Raw genomic sequence first — 10,120 nt, forward strand, 5'->3', positions numbered from 1 at the left:
ACACTACTGCTCACAACATCGTTCTAGCATTTTCTACTAGGGATGGCCACAAAGTTCCGGTTCCGGCGGAACCGGTTCCGCGAGGAACCGGTTCTCGGAGATCCGGTTTTCAGAACCGGTTCTGGAACCGGTTCCGGACCTGGATCCGAAAACCCGGTTCCAGAACCGGATCTTAGGAACCGGTTCCAGACCTGGATCCGAAAACCCAGTTCCAGAACCGGATCTTAAGAACCGGTTCCACCGGTTCCACATCTGGTTCTGAAAACCCGGTTCCAGAACCGGATCTTAGGAACCGGTTCCAGACCTGGATCCGAAAGCCCCAAAGACTCGTAAAGGAGGCATAAAGTTCACCTTCAAAAATAATGCAAAGAGGACCATGCGCTTGTGCCTTCCCCGCCCAGACCCGTTTGTGCCCCCAGAAAAACAATTTTGGTCCACCAGTGGGTGTTTAGCCAAATGAGTTGGCCAGTTTGCCTGTTTAACCAATGAGTTTGCCAGTTACCCAGTTTATTTAGCCAAATGAGACAAGCTGCCGCCGCCTGGGCGCCTGCCTGTCGCTTCCACCATTTCATCTAGCATACTGTTCACAGCTTGCCAGCAGCTCGGGTTTAGCGTAGGGATGGTCACAAAGTTTCGGTTCCAGCGGAACCGGTTCCGCGAGGAACCGGTTCTGTTTTCAGAACCGGTTCTAGACCTGGATCCGAAGAACCGGTTCTAGACCTGGATCCGAAAAACCGGTTCCGGAACCGGATCTTCTAGAACCGGATCCGTTCAGACCCGAAAACCGGTTCCTCCAGGAACCGGTTCTGGCCATCCCTATTTTCTACAGCTGACAAGCAGCAGCGTTCCTATACAGGTGGCACGTAGTGTTCCGACTCAAACCGAATAACCTATTGTAAATTAAATTTTGATTGATTTGAAGGAAGTTTATTTTTCTCAGTGTTATCCCTAAATGTAACTTCTGGCTACATTGCTGATAATGAACACAAATATAGTTGAAGTAATAAAAAAAAGAAAAGAAAGAAAAGAAACATAACTGTCGTCCTTTTTAAGTGCCACTTAATCTTTTCAATTAAATTTAAAATATTTTAATTTAGATTAGAGTAAATTAAAGAATAAAAATACAGTGCGAGTATGTATATTGTACTGATTTTATTTCGTGTGTAATCACCAATACATAGGATCTATAATTTGTGTTTATTTATTTTGTCTTCTAAATGAGAGAAAAGATTGTTCAGGTTTAGAAATAAGCCAATTCTTCCATGATATATGAGATCAATCTGTAAAGAAGGAACATAAACAAGTTAGATTAATTTATTGATGCGCTTGAATTATTTTCGATGTTCAAAAATCATAATTACATTATACATGATCAATTTATTAATTTATAATTCTAATATTTTTCTTCAATTCAAGTGCATTTTTGATGGTTGATATTGTTGATTAGTTCAAACCACGACAAAATAAATTGATTAGTACGTATTAATAAAAATAAAGTAAATAGTAGATAAGGTAACTTAATAATATAATTTGCTGAAAGATAAGGTAAAAATCACGATTTTCCGATTTAATATCTCCGATTTTCATTAATATATAAGTACCAAACCATTTGGCTTAAGAGACCATTTGACGGCCTGAGCCGCTCCAACGCCATCTTTCAGCGACCGGCTGAACTACGTCCAGCCTGACCACGAGCACATGGTCACCGTGTTGCGTCGCCCTGTCAGTAACCGGCGTATCGGCAACTTTCTAGACCTAGTGTCCGTCACGTCTTTCATTCACATGGCTCCCCAGTTTGCCACACGACGCTGAGTGGACGACGAAAACTGGAAAGCACCGGCCGGGGATCGTACTCGGGACCACGTGGCCGTGAGTCCAACGCTCTAACCACTAGACTATGGTGTCTATGTATGTCCTTTATTAATGTGTAAGGGGTTCAGTATATCCTCTATTAATGTGTAAAGGGTTCAGTATATCCTCTATTAATGTGTAAGGGGTTCAGTATATCCTCTATTAATGTGTAAGGGGTTCAGTATGTCCTCTATTAATGTGTAAGGGGTTCAGTATATCCTCTATTAATGTGTAAAGGGTTCAGTATGTCCTCTATTAATGTGTAAGGGGTTCAGTATATCCTCTATTAATGTGTAAAGGGTTCAGTATATCCTCTATTAATGTGTAAGGGGTTCAGTATATCCTCTATTAATGTGTAAGGGGTTCAGTATGTCCTCTATTAATGTGTAAGGGGTTCAGTATATCCTCTATTAATGTGTAAAGGGTTCAGTATGTCCTCTATTAATGTGTAAGGGGTTCAGTATATCCTCTATTAATGTGTAAAGGGTTCAGTATATCCTCTATTAATGTGTAAGGGGTTCAGTATGTCCTCTATTAATGTGTAAGGGGTTCAGTATATCCTCTATTAATGTGTAAGGGGTTCAGTATATCCTCTATTAATGTGTAAGGGGTTCAGTATGTCCTCTATTAATGTGTAAGGGGTTCAGTATATCCTCTATTAATGTGTAAGGGGTTCAGTATGTCCTCTATTAATGTGTAAGGGGTTCAGTATATCCTCTATTAATGTGTAAGGGGTTCAGTATATCCTCTATTAATGTGTAAGGGGTTCAGTATGTCCTCTATTAATGTGTAAGGGGTTCAGTATATCCTCTATTAATGTGTAAGGGGTTCAGTATATCCTCTATTAATGTGTAAGGGGTACAGTATGTCCTCTATTAATGTGTAATTAAGCCACTAAATTGTCTGTATTTTTCTTCTCGTCATTTCTTCGTTTCCTATTTTTAAAGTGCATTTTCTGGTGACGACAAGTACACGTTCCGCTAAGGCTTAAAAAAAGAGAAAACTCTGATGCGGGAGCAGGCCGGTAGCCAGTCCAAAAATGTAGGGGGGCGGCTGAAGTTAGGGATTCCGATTCAACCATATTATAGTGTATCATCGTATTATAGTTCATATGCAAGCCTACCGTGAAAATTTTAGGGGGGCCAGCAAAAGTTTAGGGAGGCCGGACCCCATAGATCCCCCTGGATACGGGCCTGTGCGGAAGTTATTCATTCATTGATTATTTATCAGCAACGCTGTCTCAGCAAATGACTAATTCATGAGGATTTACTTCAAGAATGAAACTACGTACAGTGCGTATATACAACGTTCCATTTTTGTTGTCATCAACTTCAGAAGAAATGACTCTATTTCAAGTGAGTTTTTCTACAACTTACAGATGATTAAATCCTGCGCGCTATTCTCAAAATAGCTGTAATTTGTTTTGCGTTCTTGAACATTTGTTTATATTTGTCTCGCTTATTATTATTATTATTATTATTATCATTATTATTATTATTATTATTATTATTATTATTATTATTATTATTATTATTATTATTATTATTATTATTATTATTATTATTATTATTATATCTAAATGTTGTAAGCTAGTTCTAAGCTAGCAGACCACAACATACTTACCTAATTAAATGAGAATATCATCCGGTAAATTTACCCAATCAAATTAGTAATTTATGAAATGGTAACGTCAGCACAGTTGCGGGTTTGCTCTTGAGCACCACATCCCATTCCACCGGTACCATCACCACAGTCTCCCCAGTTGTGGCCTACAAGTAGATAAACATACAGTTTAGATATTTTAAAAAAATAAAGTAAATAAAACAGGAAAAAGAACTTTGGAATTTTGAGAATTCGAATAGCACATTTACATCGACTTTTCTACAGAAATATTGAGAGTTATCTTAAATATATGTAGCTAAAGTGGATATTTTTCCATAAACTATCTTAGACGGACTAGGAAAAATGTAAATGTTTCACTCTCTATTTTTTATACTGCTTTTTGAATTGTTAATTTATAAAACGAAAATTTAGTCAAATGTAAAATGATATATACTGTAATACGATACGTATGTGAACCAAACTATTTACTTGTGTTAAGAGAAAAATAAACAGAAATGTTGCACAATGAAGCATTATAGTGCAGTAAGTAGGATAAAGTATTTAAGCTTAAAAGAAGAAATATTTCTTGACAATTGTTGAAAAACACTTACCAGCATTGTAGTGCCACCTCAAGACACACTGAGAGCATGTCAATCCTTCTGGCAGCTTGACTTCAAGATCATAGCTTCCAGGGATGTTCATGTCGCTCAGTTTCCATTTGTAACCAGAACCATCAGCCAACTCCAGAGGATATTGCTCGAAACATTCGTCGGTTTCTATGGTTCCTGGAACAGTGATTGGGCAGATGTTGAACTGAAAGTAACCTCCGTGGGTGGTGGTAAAGTTGATTTGGATTGGCACAACCTGGCCTTCCTTATACTCCCTCACGATGACTCCCAAACCGTAGGTTCCAGTGTTCTCATTAGGTCGAGGTTGAGGAAGAGCGTAGTCATCTCCGCAAACACCACACTTGCCTCCGTTCTGACCCCATTGAATCTATACAAGTATCAATGAGTTATGGTCAAATACTACATTTGAATATTTAACAAGGCACAAGTATTATATAGTGTAGCAAACTTGCAAAAATATTGAAAAAAATTAAATTCTAAAATATTATTGACGCATAATAAATGAATAAATAAATTTTGAAAGTGGAGATATATAACAATTTATAAATCTCATTGAGCTAAATAAAATGATTTGGGTGAAAGTGTAAATCCTAATGCGCACTATTTGAGAAAATCGATGAAAACAATGTTTTTGTGAAACTAAAAATTAATGTTATACGATAACTTCGCTAGTTATTAAGATGACATTGATACTAAACTATATTTTTATAAAGTTTTTCATAATGACGCTAGCAAGACAGCAGTACGCAGTATGTATAGTAACATAAATAATCGTAAATTGTATTATTATTATTATTATTATTATTATTATTATTATTATTATTATTATTATTATTATTATTATTATTATTATTATTATTATTATTATTATGCTTCATCCAAAGAGAGAGTTAGGTTTAAGAAACAAAAAAAGAAGCTCATTTTAGATTTATGATTTTGACATGCTAATGACAATGTAGAAACATGAATCCTTTCAACCTTGAAGAGTAAGACAAATAGTTTCTTTTAAACTTGAAGAATGGGACAAATGGATCTTTTAATCTGGGAGAAAATGGGAGAAACTGATTCTTTATAACCTTGAAGAGTGAGAGAAGTGGATCTAGAGGTGTGGACAAAATCTCAGCCCCACCACACACACACCCAAGAAAAAAGTAGTACAGGAGATCGTAGTTGGTGTGATAAAATCAAGATAACTTGTTTGTAAACTTCAATTTTGGACTTTTGCTTGTAGACTTTTATTAAATTTTAGAACTTTTTTGTTCTTAAAAGAATTAGTATGGTATAATTAAAGTTCGTTTGTACCAGTTGCAATGAAAATTTATGACCCCTAAATAAAACCCTCACGGGTTCAATCTGTGTCCTAAACCTGTGTCTAGATACTCCTAAGTGGATCCTTTTAACGTTGAAATGTGGGAAGATTGGATCATTTTAACTTTAAGAATTACAAAAACCAAATCATCTCTTTTGTTTTTGGCCCCACAATGATGAAAGTTTTTAAGGAGACCTGGATTTTGCTTGATTCTTTGGGTTGCAATTTAGCGTTTCTTTCAATACTGCAACTATATAAGACGTGGACGAACAGCTTAATGAGGGATCCGAATCTCGTAATTCCACCAAATTACCAAATTTCCTCAGGTTTCCTTCAAATATTTCTAATTTATTTATTTTGCCGTTTCACAGCATTATCAAGCACATCTGTCCAGTTACTAATGTATTTATCTAATGTTCCGTATTGAATTACTTTGTGAACGTAAGATTTTATTGAAGATTTCGTTCATGTAGCTATATCTTTCATACTAAGACATAAATAGATTTTTAAATGCTAAATGTGAAGGTTGAAGATATATAAGTGAATTTATATACTACAATACTTTTATACATTAACTGCGATGTTAGAACAATACTTCAGGATTGCAGTAACTCGAAGCAGATAGCTCAATAGTCGGACCGAAATGCAATTATTCGATCAGTTCGTTGAGTCTCATCTTATTAGCTATCTCACAAAAAAATTGTAATGGCAATCCAATACGGTATAGTCATTTAGACTGAGGACGTTTCTGTTTAAATTCTAGTACGTACATTTAAAAAAAAAGGCAAACCAAATTCTCGTACATGATTACAATCTTTTACAATCGTATACAGAAAAGTTTCAAACTTTGACATGCATGATCTCAATTGACCAAAAAAGATTCGCATTCGCATTTGTTTAATTTAATTTGATCTACGGATAAGAAAGCAAGGCAGTTTCAAAGAGTGATGTATGACAATATTTCTGTGAACAGAACTGCACATATTGTGAATTACGTCATAAATGATATTGACTAGTGTCACTTGAGTGGTTACAGATTTACAAACTCTGTGTTAAAAATTTAATACAATTAGTTGAAATGGCAATCTATCCAAAATAGAACATAGTAACGTTGGAATCTATTCTGCAAGTGAATTTAGAGTAGTGCTAGATATCACTATGTACTTCCTATCTTCCTCATGTATTTTGTGTGAAGCAATAATATTCAAAATATTTCAACTAAATTCAAGAACTCAATAACTAAACATTGCTCAAGGACAAATTGAAGCATTAATCAAGAAATAATCTGTGCATTGTTTTTATGTTTTAATATTTTGTCTGTTTTCTTTGTTGATAGGGATTTACGTGCATTATTAGAAACACATTTATGAAGCGTACCGTGAAGTGTTCTTAACAATGAATAAGAGAAAATAAATAAAAACTGGACGGTTATTTTCTGATTAATAATTCATCTTATTTTTTAAGAAAATTTGAACGTTGATCTCTTGAAATTGTAGAATATTGTCTCTCCATCAGGGAGTAATCTACACCCCCCCAACACCCCCCTAACACCCCTCCAAATTTCTTTATACACACCCCTGGATGGAAAAGGAATACTCCCCCAAATCCAATTGTATCAATCAGTATCATATAGGTTATTTATTACATCAAGTTAAAAAAGGTTTAGCGTTTAGGAAAGAAGGCAATATTCTTATTTATTTATTTCACTTCAAAATATGAAACGACCTCGTTCTCATGTACGGGCTTCAAGAACCACATGACCTCATTGTTTCGGGCGGTGTTTCGATCAAAACAATTGACAAAACAGACCCGCTTTATATCTACCCTCCTGGGCTCCGCGGTCGTTTCCGAGAAAAGAGATTGATGTACAGATGCAGATGACTGAAATTGGCAACGTCTTGATTGATCATTCACCTACCTCCTCCTCAATAAGGAATAATGTGACAATATAGTAATAAGCCTATACCAGATTCAGTTGGTAATTGCTACTCTGCAACAGGCTCGCAACCAGAGGGGGGCTAGGGAGAGCCTGGCCCTCCCTAAATTTTTCATGTCCCCTCCAGACCTCAATACAACATGCACAATTTAGATATTTGAAAATAAAATTTTTAATGACTTGGCCCCTCCTAACATATTCGTGGCCCCCCAAAGCTCTGTGGCTGGTTTTGAGCCTGCTCTGTAAGTGGTGTATCAACGGACGGACGTTAGAAGGGTGTAGCCAAAACGTTTTTAGAAATGAGGAGATCGATCGAATTAAGAATTATATATATATTTTAGACTGAGTCTAGTGTTATGCAGGAACGCATTTGGCGCTAGCTTAATTTTTGTAAAGTATATTTTTGTTCACGTAAATTGATTGAGTGGAACAGAGCTCATAACGAGCCACTTTTTTAACTAAAATTTACTTTTTTTTTAAGTTGGTCACTAAAAGTTACTTTTTTTCAAATTTGTCACTAAAAGATACTTTTTTGAGAGGAACGATAATGTCTGAGACGAAGAAATTCGGAAATAGGCCAGAACTGGTTCCACTTACTCAGGAGCTTTTTACATGTGCTAAGTCTGCTTACCACATAACTACAAAGCTTACTCTGAAAACCTAAGAAAGGAGGAAGCTCAAAAAGAAGAAGGAAAGAAGAAACAAAACAAACAAAGAGAGAGAGGTGATGGAGAAATTGACAAAACAAAAAAGGGGCATGATGAAATTTTGGTCACTTTTTCGTGTGGTTTGCCCATTTTTGGTCACTTTTCAAGTATTTACAAGAGACCAGATCACTATGAGCCCTGGGATTTTTAAAATTAGGGTATATTAAAGAAGACAAAACAGAAATATACAAAATATTTGTAAATTGAAAAACTGGATTTCTGGAAAACAACTAAATCAATGAATAATTTTCCTATGAAAGATATTCAGAGCCAATAACGCAGCCAGGAAGGGGCAGGAACGGACATTAAGAGATCAAATCATTAAGAGGAGATCAAGAGATATTACAACAATTAACGTTAACAACAGCGTTAGAATATTAAAATAATGAAATTGGAACTATGTACGGTATAAATTACTAAACGAATGTGATTTCATCATGGGACGAGGGAATTTTTCCTAATTAATATTTTTGAAAAAAATCACCCACTAAACTTGCTGGGGTGAAAAGAGAACCCTTCCTTTTAGGGACACCCCTCATTTACAGGCAAATAATGGTGTTCCACCGATGTCCATTTTGAGAGGTTTCACTGTATTAGTTTCATAATAATAATAAATGCTGAAATGTGTGAACTTACTTTATTCAACCTACCAGTGCGAAGAGCTGATATTATTATTATTATTATTATTATTATTATTATTATTATTATTATTAGTAGTAGTAGTAGTAGTAGTAGTAGTAGTAGTAGTAGTAGTAGTAGTAGTAGTAGTAGTAGTAGTAGTAGAAGTAGTAGTAGTAGTGTTGCAATAGTTGCGTAACAAAATATACTGTTTTCTTGTTTGTTTGAGTTTGTTTAAAAATTATATCACTATTCTGAGAACACCCCCCCTTTTATTTTGAACACCCCCCCAAGTAAAAATTTCTGGCGTACTTACTGCTCTCCATACAAAATATATTGAAAAAATAGGGAAAAAGTGCTGCTATCTATGACTATAGTTGAGCCTTTACACTAACCTGAAATAAGTTTCACGGTTAGATATAAGGCAAATTTACTTACTGGATATGTTCCGCAGGTAAGTCCCTGGTCATTGTAGTTGGGAGGAATTGGGTATCCAAAGCGCCATGCGGACGACCTCATAGGAGGTTCCAACATGTGGCCGTGACCGACCACCTGGTGAACCAAGAGGGCGCCGAGTGCCAAAAGAAGTCCTGAGCGAACCATTGTACCTCAACTGTGTGAGCTTACAGTGTGTGTCTTACCCAAGAAAACGAACCGAATATATAGTACTTTGGAGCAGGGATTATCAGTCCTGTCATCGAAAGATGGTCAAAGATAAAACTGTATCTCATCTTGAAAATGACACAGATTGACAAGGTTTCAACAATGACAAAGACAATGAAATACATAGATCACATCTCAAGTGGTGTTACACCACTATTGATGTCAATCATTTGCGTTTTATAATATTGTTACTACAGGAAATACTTAATATACTTCTCAAACTCAGTTATAACTCCGTTTTTAGGTAAGTTTGTTGCTAAGACTACAGCCCACCTCAGAATTAACTCATATAGTTGGGCATTTAAGAGTCTGTATTTTTTTATTCTACCAAATAAAATCAGTTCTTAAATGTAGTTTAATTCACCGTGTCATTTAAAGACTGATTTATAGGGTATATACAGGTATGCATCGGAATACGAAGTTTAGAAAATAATGAGGTTAAGAGCAAAATTTTCTTAACAAAGGGCAGAACTTTAATTCCGTTGCATATCTACATAAATTATTTTCTAAGTTTGTTTCTAAAATTGTTACTGATCCCTCCTTCAAATTCTTCTTAGGGTCTCGTGCAAAATGATTGGCTCTTTTGGGCTTAATTAAGACATAAAACACAACAGCTGACCATAAATAAACATGAACGTAAATCAATGATCTTCATATATGTCTATTAAGATTAGCTATATGAGCTAACATAAATGCTCTTTCCTTCTGCTTTTAGTTTCTAAATACAGGAGTTTCTGAAATTACATTCATATACCTTAGTTAAGAGATTTTTGAGACACGTTATCAATAGTTGCAACACTGAAAT

The 10,120-nt window shown here is 35.5% G+C and overlaps 1 protein-coding gene across 1 annotated transcript; it reads right to left on the reverse strand.

Moving 5' to 3' along the window:
- Window positions 1–1,133: 1,133 nt before the first annotated feature.
- On the reverse strand, window positions 1,134–9,299 carry LOC145664162 (uncharacterized). The gene is made up of 4 exons (XM_081730568.1): window positions 9,091–9,299; window positions 4,065–4,449; window positions 3,475–3,620; window positions 1,134–1,280 (listed from the first exon to the last, which is right to left on the reverse strand). The coding sequence occupies exons 1-3, from the start codon at window positions 9,253–9,255 to the stop codon at window positions 3,526–3,528; spliced, it is 645 nt and encodes a 214-aa protein (XP_081586694.1). The 5' UTR covers window positions 9,256–9,299; the 3' UTR covers window positions 1,134–1,280; window positions 3,475–3,525.
- Window positions 9,300–10,120: the final 821 nt, after the last annotated feature.

This window comes from Thermobia domestica, chromosome 11 (genome assembly GCF_964235325.1).
Source record: "Thermobia domestica chromosome 11, izTheDome1.hap1.1, whole genome shotgun sequence".
In the NCBI taxonomy this organism is placed as follows: domain Eukaryota; kingdom Metazoa; phylum Arthropoda; class Insecta; order Zygentoma; family Lepismatidae; genus Thermobia; species Thermobia domestica.